Source organism: Podarcis tiliguerta (assembly GCF_965153285.1).
Source record: "Podarcis tiliguerta genome assembly, chromosome: 5".
NCBI lineage: Eukaryota > Metazoa > Chordata > Lepidosauria > Squamata > Lacertidae > Podarcis > Podarcis tiliguerta.
Genome location: NC_139538.1, coordinates 4,154,116 through 4,181,632, shown reverse-complemented (window position 1 = coordinate 4,181,632; position 27,517 = coordinate 4,154,116). Strand labels below are relative to the sequence as shown.

Here is a 27,517-nt window from a genome sequence, read left to right as displayed (position 1 = left end):
CCCCAACAGAATATTAAAAACACCAAACATTAAAAACTTCCCCAAACAGGGCTGCCTTTAGATGTCTTCTAAAAGTCAGATAGTTGTTAATTTCCGTGACATCTGAGGGGAGGGCATTCCACAGGGTGGGTGCCACCACCGAGAAGGCCCTCTGCCTGGCTCCCTGTAACCTCACTTCTCGCAGGGAGGGAACCACCAGAAGGCACTTGGCACTAACAATACTAACACACTCTAATCATCTTCTTGGAGAAAGGATATGATTAGATGATGATGATGATGATGATGATGATGATAATAATAATAATAAATTTATTATTTATTATTTGTACCCCGCCCATCTGGCTGGCTTCCCCAGCCACTCTGGGTGGCTTCCCAAAAAATATTAAAATACTGTAACTGACTGCTGAATACATATAGATGGCAAACTTTGGCTATTCTCTACATAGCGTTGGTGTCAGATTTGTTCTGATTTGTTCTGTTCTTTTTAACAATCTCACAGGTACATCCATTTGAATGACAGCTTTCAAAAATGGGGGGTGGGGGGTGGGAGCAAGTTAAAAACTTTACTCAGAAAAGATATTAATGGAGATTAGATAGCCCAGACAGGTTTCCAAAAACTATCGCTTGTTGCATCAAAATTGTCCCATTTGTTCCTTAACTCATAACTATGGTTTTATCTGCTCTTATAAGAGTTTCTGCAATCCCGCACTGCTGATCTTTATTCTGTGACCTCCTGATGAGTGCTTTGATTTAATATTACCCTAAATCTCTTTGTGAAGTTGCTTACGGCTGGGAAGCAGGCTATAAAAATCCTTGAAATAAGAAAATGGTGACGTCGTATCGGTCTAATTATTTACGAGCCCTGCTCACACTGATGTACATTGATATCCTTCTCCAGGTGTTCTGGGCAGACATGTGCGAGGTACATTAAGTAGGAAGGGATGTGCCAGCCCTACTGTTGGTCAAAGTGAGGAGTTTGCTTCAGGCAGCAGGTGCTGAGAGCAGACACAGCACCCACCCACTCCTAGCTGTTTCTCCCAAGCCAATCCCTTCAACTAGAAGACAAGAGTTCTGTTTGCCACCTTGCTCACCCTGGACCTCCTAAACTAACCTGCTGTCCCAAGTATAGGACTTTTATTTTATCTGTTCTGAATCTTCCAACATTCAGCTTCAGGGGATGTGCCTGAGTTCTAGGCATTATGAGAGAGGGAGGAAAGCTTTTCTCATAAACTTCTGTCATGTCATTTCTCACTTACCTTTTCTCTAAACCAGTGTTTCCCAAACTTGAGTCTCCAGATTTTATTTTTTCTGCACTACACTTCCCATCATGCTAGCTAGGGATGATGGGAGTTGTAGTCCAAAAACAACTGAATACCCAAGTTTGGGAAACACGGCTCAAAACGAGAGGGGAAAAAATCCCAAATGTTGCAAAGTTTTTTAGGAAGACCCCAAAATTGTTGTGCTTTTCTTAGACAACCCCCAAAGTTATTGAGCTTCTTTTTACAAAAACATGAATTTTCGATTGAGATCCAGGACAAAGCAACACATTTCAGAAATCCCCCGGACGTCGATTCTGCCTTTGAAATCCTGGTAATGTCTGGCAAAACCCTAGGTAAAGGTAAAGGGACCCCTTCATGGCCGACTCTGGGGTTGCGGCGCTCATCTCGCTTTATTGGCTGAGGGAGCCGGCGTACAGCTTCCGGGTCATGTGGCCAGCATGACTAAGCCGCTTCTGGCGAACCAGAGCAGTGCACGGAAACGGCGTTTACCTTCCTGCCGGAGCGGTACCTATTTATCTACTTGCACTTTGACGTCCTTTCGAACTGCTAGGTTGGCAGGAGCAGGGACCGAGCAACGGGAGCTCACCCCGTCACGGGGATTCAAACTGCCGACCTTCTGATCGGCAAGTTCAAGGCTCTGTGGTTTAACCCGCGGCGCCAAACCCTTGCTTTAGCCAAAAAGGCTTACAGAGATAAGGAGTGAAAAGCCAAGAGGAGCCACAGATAGGTTTGATCAGTCATTTCCACGCAGGTTTGAAGAAATTCAAGTTTAGCTATGAAAACCAAGCAGGAGAAAATAACAGGAAAGGACCGACAACCTAAGTGCGGTTTTGCCGATGGAATAAAATGGTCCCAAAGTGCTGGGGAATCGCCGCAAGTTTTCAGTACTTTCCGCCCGACCTGAGACATCCCACCAGAGACGTCAGCAGCCAAAATTTATTCCATTAGCAAAAAACTGAACTTCTACCCAGGGCAGTGTCCAATTTCCGCAGGCTTACACACACACACCCCTCCCTGTGTTTCCAAATCCCTCACATTCCAGTCACCTGGGCTCTCTCCATCGGCAAAGGGAAGGGGGGGGCAAAGGCAGCAGTCAAGTTTCTGTTTGCGGAATGGGGCCTTCCCTGAATAGAAGGAGGTCTGTTTGCCGGCCTCGGGGTCTACAGAGGACATTCTTCACCCTCAAAGCAAGACCGAAGCGGGGAAGGGCCGGGGTGGGGGGGAGAAACAGGGAGTTCATCATTAGGGCTCTTTGATGCTTGTTGCATCGAATAAGTGCGCAATGTTCAGAGAGGCACACGCCTCCCATCACTCCGGCCAGACAGGAACTGGAGGTTTTCCCTCTGCAACTGCCATAACCTCCCCTGCTCCTCTCTCGTCTGCCCGCTATCTTAATCAAAGCATCGCCTGGCAAGGTTAAACCAAGGAGGAGAAGGCTGGCAAAAATAACAGAGGCCAAGCAGAGAATATTGAGAGGCAAAGCAGCTAGTAATCCTGATTTTGATTGAACTGTTGCAACAGGGTGCTCCCCCCACACGCAGGAAAGGAGGAAGACCCAGAACCAAGGTGTGTCCGCCCTTATATAGACATTTTAAATTCCCTGGAGCTCCAGACCACCCCTCCATACATCATACATACATCACAGAAGGGGTGTAACCCAAGACCACCAGCCCACAAACATCATACCTACATCACAGAAAAGGCGGTCTACAGCAGAAATTTGAACGTTGTTGTTTTTCCTGCCTGCCAAGTTATCTGATCATGCCTTATCTGATTGTCTTTCCATTCATTTGAGATGGTGATTTCCCAATTCCTGAGACAATGGGAAGGTTCCCTCACCCCCTCCCTCCTTGCAGAGAAAACGTTTGGTCAGTTTGGGAGTCAAAATGGTTTCAGGGTGGTCCTCCTGTGCTGCTCCAGACATGTGGTCCACACATCTTGGTTGGCACATTTATGAACATTTATTTTATATATAAGACCTTAAATTTGTTATTACAAGAGTCAATCTGAGAGAAAATAGAAGCATTGCCCCCCCAACCCCACCCCACCCACCGTTCCCCCTCCACCTCTTTCCCCCTTTTCTTCCTAATGTAACACGAACGTCTCAAGAAACGGAACTGATCTGTAGAAAATGTAACTTGAAAAAAAGAGACCTTGCACACACTTTTGTAAACCAAGAAATCTTTAATATACAGCCATACCTCTTGTTACGTTCGGTTCAGCTTACGTCTTTTCAGGTTGCGTCCCGCAGCGACCCAGAAGTAGTGGAAAGGGTTACTTCCGGGTTTCGCCGCTTGCGCAGACGCTAAAAAACGAGGTCACGCGCATGCACAGATGTGGGTTGCGTTCTGCTCATGTTGCGAACGGGGCTCGGGAACGGATCCCGTTCGCAACTAAAGGTACCACTGTACAGTGGTACCTGGGGTTACATACGCTTCAGGTTACAGACTCCACTAACCCAGAAATAGTACCTCGGGTTAAGAACTTTGCTTCAGGATGAGAACAGAAATCGTGCTCCGGCGGCGCTGCGGCAGCAGGAGGCCCCATTAGCTAAAGTGGTGCTTCAGGTTAAGAACAGTTTCAGGTTAAGAACAGACCCCCAGAAGGAATTAAGTACTTAACCCAAGGTACCACTGTATTATAATATATACATGTACATGCGTGCGCGCACACGCGCACACGCACACACACACACACACTTTCCCGTGTATTAGACAAGGGTTTTTTTTTGACTCAAAAATCATGTCAAAAAACTGGGGTCATCCTATACACGGATAGTGGCATGGGGAGGGGGGCTGTGCGCCGCCAGCCAGCTGGTTGGTGGCCCACAGTCTAGGGAGCTTCCTGCCCACAGTGGGGGGGGGGGAGTGGCTGGCCACTTTGCCAACCCCCAGCAACGGCGTGCGTGCAATTCCCCCTTTAAACAAAGCCCAACAACTTTGGGGCATCTCCCTTCATTTTCTTTAAATTTAGTCCCCCCCAAATAGGGGGCGTCTTATACATGGGGACATCTTATACACGGAAAAATACGGTGTGTGTAAGCCTTTCTGCCTCTCTCATGGACATCCAATCCTAGAATTGTGGAGTTGGGACCCGGAGGGTCATCTAGTCCAACCCCCGCAATGCAGGAATCGCAACTAAAGCATGAAAAAAGAGTCTACCCCCTTCTGAGGAAGTCAGTTCCCCTGTCAAGCAGCTCTTGCTGTCAGAAAGTTCTTCCTGATGTTTCGTCAGAACCTCCTTTCTTGTAAAAGAGAGTTCTTCTTGCAGTGCACAGTTTAAACTGTGGAACTCCCTGCCACATGAGGCAGGGATGATCACCAACTTGGGCGGCTTGAAAAGAGGATTAGACAAATTCATGGAGGAGGAGAGGGCTATCAATGGCTACTACCCAGGATGGCTATTGCTCTGCCTCCACAGTTGGGAGGCAGCAATGCTTCTGTATTGCAGGAGGGGAGTTCGAATCCTGCTCTTGTGGTCGAATCCTGGTTGCTGATTTCTCACAGTCATCTGAGTGGCAACCGTGAGAAGAGGATGCTAGCAGTTCCAGCAATTCGAGTGTTGTAATAAAGGGAGAAAATGTTTTCTCTTTCCACTTTCTCCAAGCTATGGATTATTTCATATCCTTCTTCTGTCATGTCACCACTTGCATTTTCGCTGAACTTAAAGAGTCCTAAGCCCTGCAAATATTTCCTCATGCAGAGGCTCACTGCATCCCTTTGATAATTTTGGTGGCCCTTTTCTGAACCTTATCCGACTCTGCAATATCCTTTTTTGGGTGTGGTGACCAGAAGTGCGCAACGGTCTTTCAAATGTGATCGTACCATAGCTCCGTATAACGGTACAGTGGTACCTCGGGTTACATACGCTTCAGGTTACAGACTCCGCTAACCCAGAAATAGTACCTTGGGTTAAGAACTTTGCTTCAGGATAAGAACAGAAATCGTGCTCCGATGGCACAGCGGAAGCAGGAGGCCCCATTAGCTAAAGTGGTGCTTCAGGTTAAGAACAGTTTCAGGTTAAGAACGGACCTCCGGAATGAATTAAGTTCTTAACCCGAGGTTCCACTGTATTATGATTCTTCATTCACTGCCAGGTATCCCGGCTCCTCTCCTGCACAATATCCTTTCTCTACAATGTGTTGCTCAAAGCAACTTGCAGATGTCAATGACAACACAAAAACACAACCAAGGGGACACAAAACTACCAAACTAAAAACACCAGCAAGAAAACGACAACGCCAGGAAGGGCGGCACCCATAACAGCACCCTAAGCAGCAACAGAGGCAGAAGCTGGTTTAAACGGGAACACCTGCAATTGCTAGCAGAACACACACAAAGAAAGGGAAGACTAGAATCTGGGGCTCACGCACAACCACCTTCGCTCTGCATTTCTAGACAGCGGGCCAGGCTTTCCAGGTCTGGGTTAGAGCACTTTTCTTCTTATTTCGGTTCTGCCTGGCGCTTTCCATGCGAAAAACAGCTCTTTCCCGCCGAACAGGGCAATCTGCAGAAAACCCGAACTGCTGTTTGTTCCAATTCAGCGTTAAAGAGCAGGTTTTCCTGGGGAAAGGGGCAGGGGTTAGGGGGAGCGCCCAGCCCAGGCCGGGACAGCGTGGATCTGTGCCTTAGAAAGCCTTTTTCCGCCATATTGCTGCACTGGCATCATGGTGCGTGTGAACATTCTGGCAGATGCTCTTAAAAGCATCAACAATGCTGAGAAGCATAGAAAACATCAAGTTCTCATCAGACCGTGCTCCAAAGTTATCATCCGGTTCTTAACTGTGATGATGAAGCATGGTTACATAGGTGAATTTGAGATCATTGATGATCACAGAGAAAAAGAAGAAGAAGAAGAAGAAGAGTTTGGATTTGATATCCCGCCTTTCACTCTCTTTAAGGAGTCTCAAAGCGGCTAACATTCTCCTTTCCCTTCCTCCCCACAACAAACACTCTGTGAGGTGAGTGAGGCTGAGAGACTTCAGAGAAGTGTGACTGGCCCAAGGTCACCCAGCAGCTGCATATGGAGGAGCGGGGAAGCGAACCCGGTTCCCCAGATTACGAGTCCACTGCTCTTAACCACTATACCATACTGGGAAGATTGTTGTTAATCTCACATTCAGACTCAACAAGTGTGGTGTGATCTGATGTCCAACTGAAGGATTTGGAAAAGTGGCGGAACAACCTGCTACCTTCACACCAGTTTGGGTACATTGTGCTGACAACTTCAGCTGGCATCATGGACCATGAGGAAGCTAGGCGAAAACACACAGGGGAAAAATCCTGGGATTCTTTTTCTAAACTTGTAAAAACAGGCAAACTAATAAATTGTTCAAATAGAAAAAAGGGGGGGAGAAAGCACAGGGCAACAGGGAAGCGGGGAGGAGTCCCTAGTTTCTTGGAGCAATGGTATCCCAGCAGTGTTTGGAATTTAAAGGTAAAGGTAAAGGGGCCCCTGACCATTAGGTCCAGTCGTGGCCGACTCTGGGGTTGCGGCGCTCATCTCGCTTTACTGGCAGAGGAAGCCGGCGTACAGCTTCCGGGTCATGTGGCCAGCATGACTAAGCCGCTTCTGGCGAACCAGAGCAGCACACGGAAACGCCATTTACCTTCCCGCCGGAGCAGTACCTATTTATCTACTTGCACTTCATGTTTTCGATACTAGGTTGGCAGGAGCAGGGACCGAGCAACGGGAGCTCACCCCGTCGCGGGGATTTGAACCGCCGACCTTCTGATCGGCAGGTCCTAGGCTCTGTGGTTTAACCCACAGCACCACCCGCGTCCCGTTTGGAATTAGCCAGGCACCAGTTGTATTTGCCCCTGGCGTCCAGCCACTTGCAACCAAGTGAAGATGCCCGGGTGTCAGGATAGCACATTAGGAAGAACTTCCTGACAGTAAGAGCAGTGGAATTTGCTGCCATGGAGTGTGGTGGAGTCTCCTTCTTTGGAGGTCTTTAAGCAGAGGCTTGACAACCATATGTCAGGAGTGCTCTGATGGTGTTTCCTGCTTGGCAGGGGGTTGGACTTGATGGCCCTTGTGGTCTCTTCCAACTCTGATTCTATGATTCTATTCTATGATTCTATCTCCGCCATCCGGGGATCATTGAATCTGGACTGTTTTTACACACTAATACCACATCCCGTAGAATTCTATCCATTATATTTTATCAGCATGATCGGAACCAATTTCAGGAACCGAAAAGCTTTTTCTGGCAACCTTATCAAGAGCAATGAACAACTTTAATTGTTGTCGCTTGTCTCAACGTCCCCCACCGCACTGCCCTGCTCCCAGCTGTGAAGAATATTGTTACATTATGAATGGTACCTTAAGAAAAAGAGGTAGGAATAATCCAATATATACATGGGCTGTCCCTGGATCAAGGGACTTTTCTTCTTTTAGTTCTCAAAGTTATTAACCATGCTCAAGGTTGTCATCTGAATTAGTAGAATGTTTAACTGTGGATCAGTCACAACCAGTCCATCATTTGAAAGGTGAGACCATGGGTAGTCAACCTAAGGCCCGTGGGCTGGATGCGGCCCCATCACCTTCTCAATCCGACCCGCGGATGGTCCAGGAATCAGTGTGTTTTTAAATGAGTAGAATGTGTCCTTTTATTTAAAATGCATCTGTGGGTTATTTGTGGGGCACAGGAATTTGTTCATTCCCCCCCCCCAAAAAATATAGTCTGGCCCCCCCACAAGTTCTGAGAGAACGTGGACTGGTTCACAGCTGAAAAAGGTTGCTGACCCCTGTTTTTATGCCTTCTCCCTCTCTTTCTCTCATAGAATCATATAATTCTAGCATTAGCAGGGACCCGAAGTGTCATCTAGTCCAACTCCCTATGATGGAGGGGTCGCAGCTGGGCACTCGGTCAGCAATGACTCCTGCTGTAGCTGGTGTACAACACTTTCCAGATAGCTCATGCTGAACTTCAAATAATTCAGGTGTTCTTTGGACCTGTATACTCTGGAAATCACAGCTGGCCCATCCAGTGGCGTAGCGTGGGGGGGCAGGCTGCACTGGGCGCAACATCTGGGGGGGGTGCGCTCGCACTCACAGCTCTCTGCCCCTACCTGGCTCACTCACTCTCTCTCACTGCAGTGCTGGCTGTGCGAATCCGATCCGAGCCGCCGGGTTGCCGCCCACTGTGGAGGGGAGGGTGCCAGGCATGCGGTGCGGTGCGGAGAAAGAGCGAGGGACTATCTGGGGGAGGGACAGTGAAGCGGGGGGGGGCGCAAATTACTTGCCTTGCCCTGGGTGCTGACAACCCATGCTACGCCACTGGGCCCATCCCTACCAGAGTAAAAAACACTGTTGCGGTTACATAAGCCATAGCTGGTGTTTGGGTGACCTGTCAGTTCCCACCATAATAGGATACCCTCCAACACTCCTCAGACCCTCCTGAAGCCCCCATTTTTTGTATCCCCCCTGCTGGACCAGCCCCCTGCTGAAAAAGTTTGCTGACCCCTGGATAAGACGTATGGGATGCTGGACGGATCCAGCAAGCCGCTCTGATATTCTTCTTTTATTGTTAGTTTGGGATAGCAGCCGTCAGCCTCTCTGAAAGCCACATTTCCCAGGATCCTTTAGGCAAAGCTGTTCACACTCAGAAACACATTAAATGTGCAAATGTTTGCAGTAGAAGAACGGGGATCATTTTATCAGCCTGGCTCTCCTGGTTGGGACGGGACAGACCAGTTTGGCTCAAATTTCCAGGTAGAGCAAAGGCGAGGCATTTCTCCTCTAGGTTTCAAAAGCTGATGCTTTCAAGTGCCCAGAGGGCATCAGCCTAGTGTCAGATCTTATCAAGAACTGAAATCCCTCCTGCCCAGTGGCTGGAGCAATTCAGAAGGGCAGTTTCCATCCGTTGGGCCTGGGAACTACAAGAATAGTTCCATGTTCCCAAGAGCCACCTTTTTTATAATAATGCTTTATTCTTTTTTCCAGACATTTGTTACTCAACAACTCTATTCCAATTCAACAAAACTAGTGACTTTCTGCTCACCCAACACTGGTGTTTATAACCCAAATTACGTACAATTGCGTGGGACGCGGGTGGCGCTGTGGGTTAAAGCCTCAGTGCCTAGGGCTTGCCGATCGAAAGGTCGGCGGTTCGAATCCCCGCAGCGGGGTGCGCTCCCGCTGTTCGATCCCAGCGCCTGCCAACCTAGCAGTTCAAAAGCACCCCCGGGTGCAAGTAGATAAATAGGGACCGCTTACTAGCGGGAAGGTAAACGGCGTTTCCGTGTGCGGCTCTGGCTTGCCAGAGCAGCGATGTCACACTGGCCACGTGACTTGGAAGTGTCTCCGGACAGCGCTGGCCCTTGGCCTCTTTGAGCGAGATGAGCGCACAACCCTAGAGTCTGTCAAGACTGGCCCGTACGGGCAGGGGTACCTTTACCTTTACCTTTTACGTACAATTGCATTTTCAGGTTCCATCTTATCTAATTACATCCTCTCTAACATGTTTCTTAATATGCTCTGCTATTTTCTGACGCTTCAATTTCCAGTCTTCTTTAAAAGATTCTATCTTTTATCAGGGCCATCAGTTTTGCCACCTCTGCGAATTCCAAGAGTCTCCTTTTAAGAGGATCACTAAATCAATTCAGATAATGGAAGACACTTCGAGGATGGGGAATCTATGGCCGTTCAAGTGTTGCTAGACTCTGACTCTCAGCAGCCCCAGTGAACACGGCCAATTGCCAGGAGTGGGGGGGGGGTACAATCCTGCAACACCTGGAGAGCCACAGATTCCCCACCTGTGCTGTAACAAAACTGTTGGGCATTGTGAATGGGCTTTGGGCTTGTGTGCAAATCTCTTCAGATTCCTTCCTTCCACAGTTTGAGGGAACCAGAGTTTAGTGTGGCCTCCATATGAAGTAAACTATGGTTTGATAGACCTGGTGAAAAAAAGGAAGGGGGAAGAAGAGCATATCAGGCCAAGAAACCATTGCATTTGACCTGGGCCACTGCGCTCAGTGAAACTTCTGCAGCATGCGTTCAAGGGGAAGGTCTAATCTTAGCAAACAAATTTAATACGTAATGCAGCACTTGACGTGTATTCTGCTACTAATCCTGGCAAACAACCACATGCTTCAGACATTTTATGGCGCTTGATTGTATTTAAACAATTTTATTTTTTGATTACTGAAGCCTTTTCCACCCTGGGCTCCTTTGGAAGGCAGGGCAGGAAATAAATAAAGGTGTGTCCCTATCGTTCTCCTCCTCGATATGATGTGGGGCTCAAACAAGAGCTGATTGCCTACTCGGACTTTGTAAACCTTCACAAGGCCAGCCGCCTCACAGATCTGTAGACTGAGTCAAGGGACATATAACCCTTTTCTCCTCTGCTAGGTGATCTCCTGAAGTAGCATATTTGCTGGGGGGGGGTGGAATTCCTCCATTAGCTGCTTCAGGGAAGAGATAATCCCCCAGGACTTCAGCAGGAGAGAAAAGGGTTATATTTCTCACCTGCTCTGATTCAAGGGTTCCCCACACAGCTGGTGCAATTTGCATTTCTCAAATACCTGCAGGTTTCAAATACCCAGTGCTTTTTCCTGGGGGGGACGCTACCCCTAAACATTTTGTGAATCAAAGTTTGGCCTCCTTGAGAGGCAGTATTTCAATATGAGTAGGAAAATGAGAGTACCCCACAACATTTAAATTTTTTTAGAACAATAGCACTGCAAATACCTAAATGCAAAGATCAAGTTTGGCTCTTACTCAAACTTGGAGCAATATAGACCAGATTTATTTTTGTTGAGCTTTTTTTTTTTACTTTTTACAAGAACACCCAAGAAAAATGATTATTCAGTTGACTTCTCTAAGATCCAGGACAAAGCCCCATCAATTCCACCTTTGAAATTCCAAAATCCAGACTTAGGACTGCAGCTAGGTTTTTTCAGTGTTTTAGAGATATCTCTAAACATGTGAAAAAAAGGCTTACCTTATTTTTCGTCCCATAGGACGCTCCGTCCCATAGGACGCACCTAGTTTTTTTGGGGGGAAATAAAGGAAAAAATTTTTCCCTTTATTTCCCCCCCAAAAGCAGGTCAGGGAAACCGAACCAGGTCGAGGAACAGCGGGGTGGCGGCGCTGCGCCTCCCTGCTGTCCCCCCGAGCTTGTGGGGCTGGCCGATGTCTGCCCGGCGCGAGGGGCGCTCTGATTCAAGGCGCCCCGCCCGCCGGGCGGCAGGCTGCTATCCGCAGCGTGGGGAGCCCTGCGGGGAACTCCTGGAGGGCTCCCCACGCTGCGGATGTCTGCCTGGCGCGAGGGGCGCTCTGCTATCCGCAGCCTAGACATCCCTGCAGGACTGCCTAGGCTGCAGATGTCTTCCTGAAGCCTGGAGAGCGAGAGGGGTCGGTGCGCACCGACCCCTCTCGCTCTCCAAGCTTCAGCGAAAGCCTGCATTCGCCCCCTAGGACGCACCCAGATTTCCCCCTTCATTTTTGGAGGGGGAAAAGTGCGTCCTATAGAGCGAAAAATACGGTATGTGGCTCAGGACCTCAATATCTTCAGGACCGCCTCTCCCCATATAAACCCACTTGGACCCTGCGCTTGCCATCTGAGACCCTTCCCTTATTTCCCCCATCCCAGAGAGATTTGGAGAGTGGCCTTTTCTGTAGTGGCTCCCCGACTGCTGTCCTTTTCCTTATCAATATTTGAATTGCAGAAAAAGGGAGGGGGGAATCAAAATTATGCAGGGCCATCACAACCCCTTTATTTTGGGACATGCTTAACATTTTATCTCGCAACTTTCTCCACACCTCTAAAGGTAACATTTGCAAACTCAAAACGGAACATTTTCAGCCTGCGTGTGAGCTCTCCATTGCTACGTGGCGAGTCTTCCGATGGTCTGCACTGGGCTACTGCGAGTAGCAGACTCTTTAGACTAGGCGGACCCTTGTTCTAAACCAGCAAGGCTCCCCTTTTCAAGAGCCTCTGAAAACTGAGAATTCAACAATCAGAAAAGAGGCAGCTGGAATGAGAAAGATAAAACTGCCCACGGCGGAGGGAAAGAAGAGGAGCAGAGTCACTCCATCAGCTCAGCTGAGAAATCAGCACCTTCTGATTTCTCCTCTCCTTGGTCGGTTTCAATTCCAGCTGGTCATTTCTAAGAACTTTGGATCCAAGAACTAATGTCTGAGTTTGCTTTTTCCCTCCTCCCTCCCAACCTCTTTTCGTCTTGTGCTGTACTTTTTAGAATGTGAGCCTGAGAGCACCTACTCTAGCATCCTGTTTCCAACAGTGGCCAACTAAGTAAAGGTAAAGGTACCCCTGCCCGTACTGGCCAGTCTTGACAGACTCTAGGGTTGTGCGCCCATCTCACTCAAGAGGCCGGGGGCCAGCGCTGTCCGGAGACACTTCCGGGTCACGTGGCCAGCGTGACAAGCTGCATTCTGGCGAGCCAGAGCCGCACACGGAAACGCCGTTTACCTTCCCGCTAGTAAGCGGTCCCTATTTATCTACTTGCACCCGGGAGTGCTTTCGAACTGCTAGGTTGGCAGACGCTGGGACCGAACAACGGGAGCGCACCCCGCCGCGGGGATTCGAACCGCCGACCTTTCGATCGGCAAGCACTAGGCGCTGAGGCTTTTACCCACAGCGCCACCCGCACCAACTAGGTGCTCCCAAAAGGCCCACAAGCAAAGCAGGAAAGCGATGACCCTCCCCGTTGATTTTTCCTGCAAGAATCGGTATCTGGAGATACACCATGTATGAATATGGAGGTTCCATTTCGCTGTCATGACTAGCTAGTCAGGAAGAAGCAAGAAGACGTCAGGGATAGCAGCAGCAGTCATCTGAGCATAAGTCATTTATCTTCTAGGGGGTCTTAGCAGGCTCAAACTTGAGTCCACAGTGTGATGCAGCAGCAAAAAAAGCTAATACTATTCTAGGCTACTTCAACAGACGTCAAGTGTCCAGATCAGGGGAAGTCATAGTCCAATTCTATTCTGCCTTGGTCAGAGCACACCTGGAATACCATGTCCAGTTCTGGGCACCACAATTTAAGAAGGATGTCGACAAGCTGGAAGGTGTGCAGAAGAGTGAGACCAAGATTAACAAGGGTCTGGAAACCAAGCCATATGAGGAATGGTTGAAGGAGCTGGATATGTTTAGCCTGGAGAAGAGGAAACTAAGAGAAGATATGAGAGCCATCATCAAGTATCTGAAGGGTTGTCACATTGTAATTTATTCTGTTAACCACCGTGAGATCTTTTGATGAAGAGCAGCGTATAAATTTAATACATAAAATATTTTTTTAAAAATTGAAGATAGAGTGAGTTTGATTCTAGGTCGTGCTTGTGGCATTTTGGGAGGCCTCTGGCCAGTCTAGGAGCCCTCCAGATGTGCATTTATGCCACACATGACCTTGTTTTCATTTTTTTTTTTGCTCTTGCAGAAGTTTCAGGGCAGACATACGGCAACTTCCTGCTAAAATCCTGTAACTTTTCTTACAGCAAACGTTCTGGGATTATTCTTAATTTTTGTCCTGCTTCTGTTCCTCTATCGTGTGAGAGCTCCCCTCCAGACGGCAATCCTGCAACAGCGTTGCAGCAGCATCACAGAACAACTGATAAAGCAGATTGACTTGTGGACGGTCCAACATATATCCACCGCTAACGCCGCTGATCGCCGAAGAATTGATGCTTTTGAATTATGGTACTGGAGGAGACTCTTGAGAGTCCCATGGACTGCAAGAAGATCCAACTTCTCCATTCTTAAGGAAATCAGCCCTGAGGGCTCACTGAAAGGACAGATCCTGAAGCTGAGGCTCCAAGACTTTGGCCACCTCATGAGAAGAGAAGACTCCCTGGAAAAGACCCTGATGTTGGGAAAGATGGAGGGCACAAGGAGAAGGGGACGACAGAGGATGAGAAGGTGGGGCAGTGTTCTCGAAGCTACGAACATGAGTTTGACCAAACTGCTGGAGGCAGTGGAATACAGGAGTGCCTGGCGTGCTCTGGTCCAGGGGGTCACGAAGAGTCGGACACGACTAAACGATTAAACAACAACAACAAAGCAGAACCATTGCATCAATGACGCAATGCAGAATACGCCTGTAAAAAAAGGAAAACCCACCCTACTGGTCTGAAGGGGCCCTTGATTCAGCAGGAGGGCTATCCACACAATCTGAACTTTTTCTCATTGAGCAAGCAATTCCTGCTTGCGAGAAGACTCTGTGAGCTAGATGCAAGAGTTTAAAACAGAGGGACTCTTGTACGCTGCAGCACGTCAAATACAAGATGAATATGGAAGGCACAACTTTAGACTAGCAAGCTTTGTGCCAACATTTTTTTTTAAAATTATTTTTTTGAAAAAGCAACAACATACCACTATGTTTCATCCAGTGAAGAAAATTACAGAGGTTGCAGAGACACGGTCTGTGATGCAGCCAAAGTCAAGCGCTGCTGGTTTTCAACAAGACTTGGGGCTTCACTGTGGCTTGATCAGGCCATCGGCCCGCGTTACGTTAGGCTGCAGCCTGGCAAAATGAGAAGGAATGGGAAAGGAAAACTACAAGCCCAGGAAAATCTGCCCTAAAGCATAAGGGAGGTGCTATCCAATTTTTCTCCCCCACCCCCACTTTGAAGATTTATAATGTGCAAACAATAAGATGTGCAAAACAATAAAAATAAGGTAAACTGCAAAAGGCGATGCAGTCAGAAAATGAAAAGCAATAAAGCCGTATCTACAGTTGTACAATATTTCCTAAAATGTCTGTGGCTGTAACCAGGTGACCTGTTTGCTTGGCATTCATCCTGCTCTGCTTCAAGGGAAGATAAGATAGTGTTGCGTTAAGCAAATGTTATATTACACTTTCCAGTGAATTTTTCTGGTAGTTGCTTCTGGGGAGATTAGATGGGCGTTGCGTCAGGTCAAGTGTCACTCTCATTCTTCCCACACTGGCAATTTCCCCGACCACTTTCCTTATCGCAAAACGTATTATCTTGTCGGGGATGCGAGTTCCTTGCGCAAGACCTCTCTGTCACCCACAACTGTGCAGCCGGGATTTGCCGAAACGGGAATAGCGACAGTCTGGAAGCGCCCTGAGCCATCCTTCAGGGATCGCCTTCTGAAACAAAAGCGACTGTCCCAAATACCAAGGTGCTCAGCTCTTAGAATCATAGAATCATAGAGTTGGAAGAGACCACAAGGGCCATCGAGTCCAACCCCCTGCCAAGCAGGAAACACCATCAGAGCACTCCTGACATACGGTTGTCAAGCCTCTGCTTAAAGACCTCCAAAGAAGGAGACTCCACCACACTCCTGGGCAGCAAATTCCACAGTTGAACAGCTCTTACTGTCAGGAAGTTCTTCCTAATGTTTAGGTGGAATCTTCTTTCTTGTAGTTTGGATCCATTGCTCCGTGTCCGCTTCTCTGGAGCAGCAGAAAACAACCTTTCTCCCTCCTCTATGTGACATCCTTTTATATATTTGAACATGGCTATCATATCACCCCTTGACCTCCTCTTCTCCAGCTAAACATGCCCAGCTCCCTTAGCCGTTCCTCATAAGGCATCGTTTCCAGGCCTTTGACCATTTTGGTTGCCCTCCTCTGGACACGTTCCAGTTTGTCAGTGTCCTTCTTGAACTGTGGTGCCCAGAACTGGACACAGTACTCCAGGTGAGGTCTGACCAGAGCAGAATACAGTGGCACTATTACTTCCCTTGATCTAGATGCTATACTATTGATGCAGCCCAGAATTGCACTGGCTTTTTTAGCTGCCGCGTCACACTGTTGGCTCATGTCAAATTTGTGGTCAACCAATTGTATAATTTAAGTTGGCAACTTATTCCAGAGAACCTTTCTGTAGTGCATTTCCAGGGATTTAAAAGCGCAGCATGTTCCATTATCCCAATAAAGAGCTTCGAGGTTTCTTCTTCTTCTTACAATCAAGCAGTATTTAAATTGCATGAAATAAATAAATACTCTTTACAACAACCTTGTAAGGTAGGCCAATGCTGTAATCCCCATGTTTCGGAAGAGAAGCTGAGGGCAAGAGAATACCGTATTTTTTGCTCTATAAGACTCACTTTTTCCCTCCTAGAAAGTAAGGGAAAATGTGTGTGCGTCTTATGGAGCGAATGCAGGCTGCGCAGCTATCCCAGAGGCCAGAACAGCAAGAGCGATTGCTGCTTTCGCTGCGCAGTGATCCCTCTTGCTGTCCTGGCTTCTGAGATTCAGAATATTTTTTTTCTTGTTTTCCTCCTCCAAAAACTAGGTGCGTCTTGTGGTCTGGTGCGTCTTATAGAGCGAAAAATACAGTAGATCACCAGCACCCAGTCGGTTTGCGGCAGAACAGAGATCGCTCTTTGTGCCCCTGCCACTCTCTCCAGCAGCACCTAAGAGCTCTTTGACCAACTGTGACTCGTGTCCTGCAGCAACAGATTTTTAATAAAAAGCGGGGGAGCGGCTGCCAGCATTTGAGCTTGCCGCAAAACTGCGAACCCTGACCTGAAGCCCAACATCTGGGTGTGGAAGCATACTCTGCAGAGATGTAAAAAACACTTTGTGCATGGTTCGAGGCACCCTCAACGTCACACAGTCTAAAGCCTGGCATTTGGAAACAAGGTAAGAATGCCAATTTATTTTAAACCAGTGCAGGACTCACCACCGCCCCGCTCTTGATAGTTCTAAAAACTGGACTCTGCTTTGGTTTATCAATTAAATCTGTGGCATGTGACTCCTTGTCAAGTCTTAATGCAAACTCTGTCCGCGGTCATTTTTTAACTGGTATGCTAAGCTAACCAACTTTTTTTCAAAGACAAGTTAGTCTTGTTTTCAACACGTCATTTAAGTGCCCCTATGAAATCCAACCTGCCATTATTTGTTCTTATTGCTACAGCTGATCAGCTGGAGAATTTTGAACGGAGGTCAGTTCTGCATATTTATCTACCGTATTTTTTTGCTCTATAAGACTCACTTTTTCCCTCCTAAAAAGTAAGGGGAAATGTGTGTGCATCTTATGGAGCGAATGCAGGCTGCGCAGCTATCCCAGAAGCCAGAACAGCAAGAGGGATTGCTGCTTTCGCTGCGCAGCGATCCCTCTTGTTGTTCTGGCTTCTGAGATTCAGAATATTTTTTTTCTTGTTTTCCTCCTCCAAAAATGAGGTGTGTCTTATGGTCTGGTACGTCCTATAGAGCGAAAAATACGGTACTTTTACTTGCTGCGTCTATATCTCTCCTTCATTTCCAGGTTCTCCCCCTCTTCATTTAATCCCCACAACAATCCTGTGAGGTACGTTAGGCTGAAAGAGGCAGCCCAAGGGCATCCCATGTGACCCCAGCTTCATAGAATCACAGTTGGAACAAGGGTCCAACTTCCTGCAATCCCAATGTAGGATTCGAACCCACAACCCTGGGATTAAGTGTCTCATGCTCTGCCGACTGAACTATCCCCACAGGCTGAGTGGGCATTTGGTCTCCCAGATCCTAGTCCAATGCTCTAACCACAACACCACACAGGCTCTGACGACACAAAAGATAAATTATTTTTATTTTTATTTCGGTGGGGAAATCCACCTTTCCAGCACGTTACTAGATTACTCTTCTGAATGCTGCCAATTCTGGAAATTACACAAGAGGAACAGGCAGCTAAATAGCTAGAGCTTACTCATACAGTTCCTGGCTGCTGCCCTGACCCAGCCGCAGGTGTGTGGCTTTCTCCCCAGTTGTGAAATTAACACTTTCTTTCCATCAAAAGTGAAATTGTGACCCTCAGGCCTAATGCGTTACGGCTGATGCTTGGAAAGAAATAAACGAAACTTCAGCCTGGAACGATGAAATGAAACCTAAAAAGGCTAAATCTTGTGCAAGGGGGAGATAAGGGAAAGCCCTTTGTAAGGGGAATTTCCTCCATATGTGGTGGACTTGTACTAAGGTGAAAGCCTTCTGGGATGTTATATATAATGAATTGAAAAAGGTATTTAAGTATAATTTTGGTAAAAAACCAGAGGCTTTTTTGTTGAGGTTAACTGGTGAGGAAATTTTTTAAAAAGATGTAAATTTGTTCATGTACACCACAACGGCTGCAAGAATACTACTGGCCCAGAAATGGAAGCAGCAGGACCTTCCTACATTGGGAGATTGGCAGATGAAGATGGTTGAATACGTGGCATTGGCAAAGCTGACGGGGAAGATCCGGAATCAGCGTGACAAACTGTTTCAAAAGGACTGGAGCAAATTTATCTCTTATATGAAAGAAAAGTGTAAAGGTTTGAAAACTTTTGTAGGTCTGAGTTGAAATGTTTGGTAGTGTGAAAATAAGGAGCTGATTTACATATAAGGAGGTGAATGTCAAAAGAAGATATAAGGTAAAAAAGTGGCTATGGAAATGCGAAGAATTGGTAAAAGAGTTTGGAAGTCAGAAAGAGGGAGGGAAGGAGGTTAATGCTCTGCTTGAGCAATGCTTTAAGTCATGGATTTGTGTAATGAAAATGTAATGAAATACGGAAAACTTAATAAAAATTAAGATTAAAAAAAGGAGAAGCCCTTCATAGAACCACAGAATTGTAGTCGAGGGGGTACCCAAGGGGTCATCTAGTCCAACCCCCTGCAATGCAGGAATCTCGGCTAAAGCATCCATGGCGGATGACCCTCCAACCTCTGTTTTCAGCCAGCAGTTTAGATCCCAATGCACAAAATCTCCCCTGTGGCAGATCTGCCATTTCCTGTTGCTCTATGCAAAAAGAACAAAAGAAAACAGAAAAAAACGTAAGTCACCCGCTCAGAAGCTTTCAGCTATAAAACAGGCTGTGGATTCTCATCCGTGGAAGCAGCAGCGGTCCAAATTAAGTGACAGCAGATCTTTAAAGGAGATATTTAGGAGCGACAGTGTGGTGTAGTGGTTAGAGCATCGGACTAAGACCTGGGACATGAAGGTTCAACTCCCCACTTGGTCATGAAGGTCTCGCCTCGGGCCAGTCACTGCCTCTCAGCCTAACCTTCCTCACAGGGTTATTGTAGGGATTAAATGAGGAGGGAACCATCTACACCACTCTGAACCCCTTGGAGGAAAAGGTGGGATGAAAATGCAGTAAAATAATTAAATAGGAGGTGTCCAAAGACACATCCAGACAACCTAGTTATTGAACACCCATCTTCATTTGTTGCAAGGAGATTAGACTGTGTGTTCGTTCTATTTGATGAGCTGTGGGTGCTGTGGGTTAAACCACAGAGCCTAGGGCTTGCCGATCAGAAGGTCAGCAGTTTGAATCCCAGCGACGGGGTGAGCTCCCGTTGCTCGGTCCCTGCTCCTGCCAATCTAGCAGTTCAAAAGCATGTCAAAGTGCAAGTAGATAAATAGGTACCGCTCTGGTGGGAAGGTAATCGGTGTTTCCGTGTGCTTCTGGTTCGCCAGAAGCGGCTTAGTCATGCTGGCCACATGACCTGGAAGCTGTACGCCGGCTCCCTGGGCCAGTAAAGCGAGATGAGCACCGCAACCCCAGAGTCAGAGTCCACGACTGGACTTAACAGTCGGGGTTCCCTTTACCTTTACCTTAATTCTTATATCTATATAACCTATCCATTCTAAAGGAAATCAGCTCCAGAGTGCTCACTGGAAGGACAGATCTTGAAGCTCCAATACTTTGGCCACCTCATGAGAAGAGAAGACTCCCTGGAAAAGACCCTGATGTTGGGAAAGATGGAGGGCACAAGGAGAAGGGGACGACAGAGGACGAGATGGTGGGACAGTGTTCTCGAAGCTACCAGCATGAGTCTGACCAAACTGCGGGAGGCAGTGGAAGACAGGAGTGCCTGGCTTGCTCTGGTCATGAAGAGTCGGACACGACTAAACGACATAACAACAACAATTCTTATATGTTTGCGGCGAGGTTAGAGGGATGGTGTGTCCAAAGCGAGCGTTCCCTCCGCACTGCCCTTTCCCTTATCCTTTTCACATCTTCACTTTCCTTATCGCGAAAAGTCTGATCTTCCGGGGAAGCAGGTTTGTTGCACAAGACTCTCCCAACCAGCTATTTAATGATGCAACAGCAGCGAGAACGTTGGTAGCCAGTCACTGGAAAGGAAATTATTTCCCAACGAAAGGGGAATGGCTAAGTAAACTATGTGAGTACCTGGAGTTAGCAAAACTGACGGATTTAATAAGGCATAATTCAAAAATTATAATTCAGAAACAATGGGAATGCTTAAACGAATATTTATACAAGCAGAGCTCAAATATGGAAGTTTGGTTGTGCCTAGACTAACCTTGCGAAGAATATAGAGAACATAAATATTTGACTGATTATGAAAGAATCTAAGGAAGGGAAGTGATTGAAGAACAGATGTAAAGGCGAGCAAGATAACTAAGAGACGTGCGCTGAAAGTCTTTTATAATATTTTAACTAAGATTTATATATTGTAATGCTTGAAGCATGAATTTGGTAATATTATTGGTTATAAAAAGTATTTTCTTTGTTTGTTTGCATTTTGGAAAACATGTATATAAATGTGTTTACAGTGCTATGTATTGTTTTTTGTTTCTTTTTCCTTTTCTTTTCTTGTAAAATTCAATAAAAAATGATGATTATGATGCAACCTGACTGTGTGGCAGGTGACCGAACCCCTCACAAAAATAGCCACCAACTTCTCCGGAGCGCCATACAGAGATGGTGCAGAAATGGAGATCTTCCTCCGCTCTCAATCCTTCCGATTTCTGGAGGTTGTGCGAACTTGTCCCAAACCAACTCGCCCCTTTGTTACAGGAGGAAGATGCAGATTTTGCTGCAAATTCACCTAGAGCTAAAAAAGACCCAGGAGCCAAGATACACCAGCAGCCTGACATCTAAGGCAGCTTCCATCTTTCCCAACAGGTAACACAAGATGGTGAGTCCCTGGCATTTCCTGGTAGGACTTGGGGTGCCCCCTGTCTATAAACCCTGGAGAGTTAGCTGTCAACGTACAACACTGAGTAAACAAACCAACCCCTGTGCTGCAAAATATGAGTCAGCAATATCAAAAGCAACACGGCAGTGGCGTAGCGTGGGGGGTGCAGGGGGGGCCAGCCGCACCGGGCGCAACATCTGGGGGTTAGGGTTAGGGGGCGCAAATCCACGGTTTAGGAGGCGCAAATTACTTGCCTTGCCCCGGGTGCTGACAACCCACGCTACGCCACTGCAACACGGTGGCCAGAAACAATTACAATGTGAAAAACTTTATGAAATAATTCAAAACATTGCAATTGTTTCTGGCCATCGTGTTGCTTTTGATATTGCTAACGTACAATACTGAACTCGATGGACCAAACTTATCCTGTGCAAGGGAGCTTGCAAAAAGGTTGGTGCCAGTGGTCTCTTCTTATCTTTAGCCACGATGAACAGAAGGTCTGTTGTAGTTCATGAACACACCACTGGCCAGTGTTCTAGCAGACCCCCTAAATGGACCTTGATTTGATCCTGCAAGCAATTGCTCATGTTTCAAAGCAAGAGTTTCATACTCGCCGAGCAGAAAATCAGTGGCAGCTCAGTTGTTAAACTGGATCCACACTCCTGGCTCTGCAGATGTGCAACACACCAGTGGACTAGTCTCCTAGTCTCTCTTTAAAAAAATAGTAATAATGAAGGAATAAATAAGAGTTTGGCCACTTGTCCTTCACTCCAACCACCCCTGCAAACAATCAGCATCATATTTTGATTCGCAAGTTGCTCAAGGGATGGGCTAGCCTTACGACGACTCTGCGAGGTAGCTTGGGTTGAAAGCGTGTGACGCTCAGCACCAAGTCATCCACAGAGCCCTTTGGGTGAAAAGAGGCTTGAACACAAGCCCCCCCCCCCACACACCTGTGATCCAATTACTCGGGAGTAACCCCCACTAAATATAGGAAGACTGCTGCGTAATCATCAGACACAGGATCACACCATAAATCGTAGGTCTCATTAACCTTTTGATTTCAGGATGAAAACCTCAAACCGAGAAAATGCAAGGCTGGGATGGAAAGATTGGTTGTTTCTGAGACGGATCCGTTACAGGAAACTACAGTTAGCAAGCATCTTTGGCCACCAACTTCTCTCTCTCTCTCTCTCTCTCTCTCTCTCTCTCTCTCTCTCAGATCTGCATTTCCTAACTCCCTAAATGCATTAAAAGTCCTACCCATTGATATACAGTGGTACCTTGGGTTACATATGCTTCAGGTTACAGACTCCGCTAACCCAGAAATAGTACCTCGAGTTAAGAACTTTGCTTCAGGATGAGAACAGAAATCGTGCTCCAGCGGCGTAGCGGCAGCGGGAGGCCCCATCACTAAAGTGGTGCTTCAGGTTAAGAACAGTTTCAGGTTAAGAACGGACCTCTGGAACAAATTAAGTACTTAACCCAAGTTAAGTACTTAACCCACTGTACTGTCAGCTAGATATACTGTCAGCTGATAAGAGAAAATATGAAGAACTTTGCCGGAGCAATGCATATGACTCTCAGATCTGCATTTCCTAACTCCCTAAATGCATTAGAAGTCCTACCCATTGATATACTGTCAGCCAGTAAAAGAAAATATGAACTTTGCCGGAGCAATGCAATGGCCAATCGAGTCCAGTAGCCTGTGCTCCCAGTGGCCAAGCAGACAGACAGCACAGGGAATCTGCAAGTGGGCTCCAAAAACCGGCATTCAGAGGCGCACTGCCTGACAGGGGAGGCAGAACATCGCCACTGTGGCCAGCAAGCCACTGGAAAACTTCCTTTGTTTCTGTCCTGAATCTCCTATCCTCCAGCTTCCCTAGATCTGACCCTGTGCCCTAGGATTATGAAAGAGGGAGAAAACCGTCTCACTGTCCATTTTCTACACACCATCTCAGACATCTCTACCACTGTTCCCCCCAACCCTTTAATTCGCTTTTTCTCTGAACTAAGAATTCCCAAACGCTGCAACCTTTCCGGAGGGGGTGTCGCCCTTTTCTGAACATTTTCCAACTCCACAATAGCCTTTTCGAGGTCCAAGAAATGCACACAGCATTCCGAGCCGGGTCTGGCCACCAGGACAGCCTTAAGATATCGCCAGTTCTGATTCGGATCTCTCTCCTCTTCAACAAATCCCCTAGTATGGAATTTGCACTTACACCCTGCAGAGTTTCAACATCTTCATCCAGCCCCCCCCAGGCCCACTTAACTTGTCGCCTTTTCTTTTTTACAAGAACACTGAAGCCTGAGCATAAAAAAATAAAATTAAATGGGATGGGGGCGAGTGAAAAAAAGCGCAGAAAAGATGAATACAGTGGTACCTCGGGTTACAGGCGCTTCAGGTTACATACGCTTCAGGTTACAGACTCCGCTAACCCAGAAATAGTACCTTGGGTTAAGAACTTCAGGATGAGAATGGAAATCGTGCTCCGGCGGCACCAGCAGCAGCAGGAGGCTCCATTAGCTAAAGTGGTGCTTCAGGTTAAGACGTTTCAGGTTAAGTACGGACCTCCGGAACGAATTAAGTACTTAACCCGAGGTACCACTGTACTGGGGTGGGTTACTCTGAAAACAAGAGCTGGAGTTGAAGAAAACCACTCTGCTCCAGGCTTTTAATCACAACCCCTAGGATGGTGTTTTAGCATGAGAGGCAAAGGAAGGAGGGAGGATGAGGAAAAACTCGTGCTGAAAAAGAAGAAGGAAGAAGCCTTGAATTGGGATGCTGAGTTTAGCCAGCGAAAGATGGGAAGGAAAGAGGTGATTCTTGAAGCGCGCGTCCTGGAGAGCCCAAAAAGGACCCTCGGAGTTGGAGCAACGCACAGCTGGAAAAGGTGCAAATCAAAAGGGTTTCTTTTGAGAAAGAGCCGCACTCACCACTGGAACATGCTGGACGCCTCGGAGCCGGGAGAAGTTTCTCTGGGTCGGAGGAGCACAAAGAGAGGCGTCTCGGGGTCCCCACGCGGAGCGCAGGCGGCGGCTGGGGATGGGACCAGCTTCTGAGCCGGAGGAGAAGCGCCTCGCCGCCGCCGCCGCCGCCGCCGGACCCTCCTCTCGCTCGGCCGAAAGGTGGAGCCAGCAAGGAGCGCGCCTCTCGCCCGCAGGTGCTTAACCCTTCCGCCGCTGCGGGGCTCCATGTGCGCGCGCGCGCGCGCCCACCCACCCGGCGGCTGCTGGAGCGAGCGCATCTCGGGGAAGGAGCTTCCAGGCAGTGCCGGATTGACGTACAGTATAATAATAATAATAATAATAATAATAATAATAATAATAATAATAATAATAATAATAATAAATAAATAAATTTATTATTTGTTTCCCAAGCCACTCTGGGCGGCTTCCAACAAAGATTAAAAATACATTAAAATGTCACACATTAAAAACTTCCCTGAACAAGCTCTAGTTTTAAGTTAATAATTATTTCACTATTAATATACTTCTTCCTAATTGTATTTCAATTCAACAGATACTTTGATAAAATACATGTTTTGTTATGTGCAAATGGCTTTAGGTACCTATTAGGTCCATCAATTGCCATATAGCATATATTCATCACAAAAAACGGAACACGGGTGGCGCTGTGGATTAAACCACAGAGCCTAGGACTTGCTGATCAGAAGGTCGGCAGTTTGAATCCCCGCGACGGTGTGAGCTCCCGTTGCCCGGTCCCAGCTCCTGTCAACCTAGCAGTTCGAAAGCACGTCAAAGTGCAAGTAAATAAATAGGTATCACTCCAGCGGGAAGGTAAACGGCGTTTCCATGCGCTGCTCTGATTCGCCAGAAGCGGCTTAGTCATGCTGGCCACATGACCCGGAAGCTGTACGCCGGCTCCCTCGGCCAATAAAGCGAGATGAGCACCGCAACCCCAGAGTCGGCTACGGCTGGACCTAATGGTCAGGGGTCCCTTTACCTTTACAACACAAAAAACAGCAACAATTTGTTGTTGACAAAGGACAGCTGAACATATAAAGGGCCCCGTTACCTTCAGTAGCTTAGAGCCTCATCAAACCTAAATCCAACCCTGCTTCCAGCTGCAAGCTTGCAGCTCACACAGCATTCTTCGGCAGGGAGTAGAATTGCCTGGCTGGCAATTGTAACCTTGTTTTGGAATTGATTTTTTTTTTTTTTCAATTTTACATCACCGTGATACCTGGAAAGGGGAGTCAGACTACAGTGGCGGGTGGTTCCGTCGGTTACAATCGCAAAAAGACTTTTTTGTTGTTGTTCAAAAAATCAATCATAGAATTGTAGAGTGGGGATGGAACCCAAAGGTCATCTAGGCCAACCCCTCACAGTGCAGGAATCACGGCTAAATGGGTTGAGTTACTGCAGACTTGGGCAACCCAGTGCCCTCCAGTTGTGTCTCTGGGGCCAATGGGAGTTGTACTCCTAAATATATGGGCAAAGGCTGCGTTAGGAGGTGGAGGACTTTAAATATATACACATATATTGCTTGCTCTTTTAAGATTTTGTCTTGTTGGAGGGGAGTGCTGGGAGGGGAGAAACAGCTTGATGTTGAACTCCAGCTCCCATCAGCCCCAGCAAGTGGGGTCAGTGATTATGGGATTTGTAGTCTAGGAACATCAGCCCTGGTTCTCTTCCTAATCTAATGCCACTTTCCGTGTTGGAAAAATCATCTGTAGTCAGTTAAAATAAATTGTTGTTGTCGTTTAGTCATGTCCGACTCTTCATGACCCCCTGGACCAGAGCACGCCAGGCCCTCCTGTCTTCCACTGCCTCCCGCAGTTTGGTCAAACTCATGCTGGTAGCTTTGAAAACACTGTCCCACCATCTTGTCCTCTGTCGTCCCCTTCTCCTTGTGCCCTCCATCTTTCCCAACATCAGGGTCTTTTCCAGGGAGTCTTCTCTTCTCATGAGGTGGCCAAAGTCTTGGAGCCTCAGCTTCAGGATCTGTCCTTCCAGTGAGCACTCAGGGCTGATTTCCTTAAGAATGGAGAGGTTTGATCTTCTTGCAGTCCATGGGACTCTCAAGAGTCTCCTCCCGCACCATAATTCAAAAGCATCAATTCTTCGGTGATCATCCTTCTTTATGGTCTAGCTCTCACAGTTAAAATAAATACGTATGTGTAAAAATAGTTAATGCATGGGAAAGCTGGCCACTGTCAGAACAGAATGCTGCACTAGATGGGGCTTTGGGTCTGATCCAGCCAGCAATGTATCCAAACAAACATTTTTACAGATGACCCAACCTGTTCTTCCAGGTTAATGAAAGCAAGGTGCAGCACCAAAAGCTCTGGGTGAACGGGGCGCATTTCCTGCAATATTATGCCAAAATTTGCAAGTTCTAAAAAGAGGACGGTTTTTAAAAGGTACTGTCAGAAATAGGCTTGTTTCTTGGAGGTGATTGACGGGCTGTCAAATCAGCATATGCATATACAGTTGGAATTGCGAACAAGTCATTTGACTCATTAGCATTTGAAACTTCCCTCTTCCCACCCAGAGTCCTCATAATAGATTTAATTACAGAGAGACAGTAACAAGGCCAGATTCCAAGGTCAAAATATGCAGGAACCAGAAACTGGATTCCAATCTTGTGCTTGGAGGCAGCGTGAGCTATGAATACTTTCTGCGTAGAATTTAGTTCCTGAAGATACAAAATATTATTTATTTTTTTAAAAAGTAGTTCAGTTTATGAATCGCATTGCATGGAGCGTCAACCGTAAAAACAACTTTAAACAATTCCATATATTGAAAGCCATTTCGTATGTGAAAACAAGGTCTGGTCTGATGCAAATATGGTTTGGGACAAATAAAATATCCAACTTCAAAGGGGTTGTTGAAGAAAGGAAAATCTTCAACAGACACATATAAAAGACAATAGAGAGATAATGGGAGGGAGTCCCACACTAAAGGCTTGATTCCTATATTGTATGGAACAGACTTTCTGATAAAGATGATATCTGCAGGGGTTTTCTGGTCTCATGGATGAGAGATAAGAGCCAATGCCAAGAGCCTCAGTGCTTCAACGTCACCTTCTTAGTCCCAGGGATACACAGAAATTGAAATTATACATGTATAAAGGACCAGTCTAGCTTGGTGTGCACATTTTTTTAGATCCTCAGAAATCTGTATCAGGCAAAACTGAAATGCAGCAGTTATACATGACTGGAAATAACTTTGTTCTTTTAGCCAAACTAGGATCCGCCTTGGACTTTTAAAGCACTGGTTCCCAGAGTGAGAGGTACAACCCCTGGGCGGCAGTGAGATTACCTGGAGAGGTAAATGAGTATCAGACTTTGAGAAGCTGGTATCCCTGGATCAAGTTCATCCGTTTTGTTGGATTAATTACACTAACTAGTTTCGATTGGATTTCAAATCACTGTG

At 46.9% G+C, this 27,517-nt stretch overlaps 1 protein-coding gene across 3 annotated transcripts in view; it reads right to left on the bottom strand.

The window, feature by feature from the left end:
- B3GNT7 (UDP-GlcNAc:betaGal beta-1,3-N-acetylglucosaminyltransferase 7) overlaps positions 1 to 24,223 on the bottom strand; it is a 28,659-nt gene extending 4,436 nt beyond the window's left edge. For 2 of the 3 annotated variants that reach the window (XR_014511746.1, XR_014511747.1), the window contains exon 1: positions 24,053 to 24,156. Coding sequence is in view for 1 of the 3 variants with exons in the window: in XM_083442355.1 (XP_083298481.1) it covers positions 24,053 to 24,063 (11 nt within the window). In the remaining 2 variants the exon portion in view is untranslated. Of the gene's footprint in view, positions 1 to 24,052 lie in introns of all 3 variants that reach the window. The other variant, XM_083442355.1, reaches the window with a different exon arrangement.
- Positions 24,224 to 27,517: the final 3,294 nt, after the last annotated feature.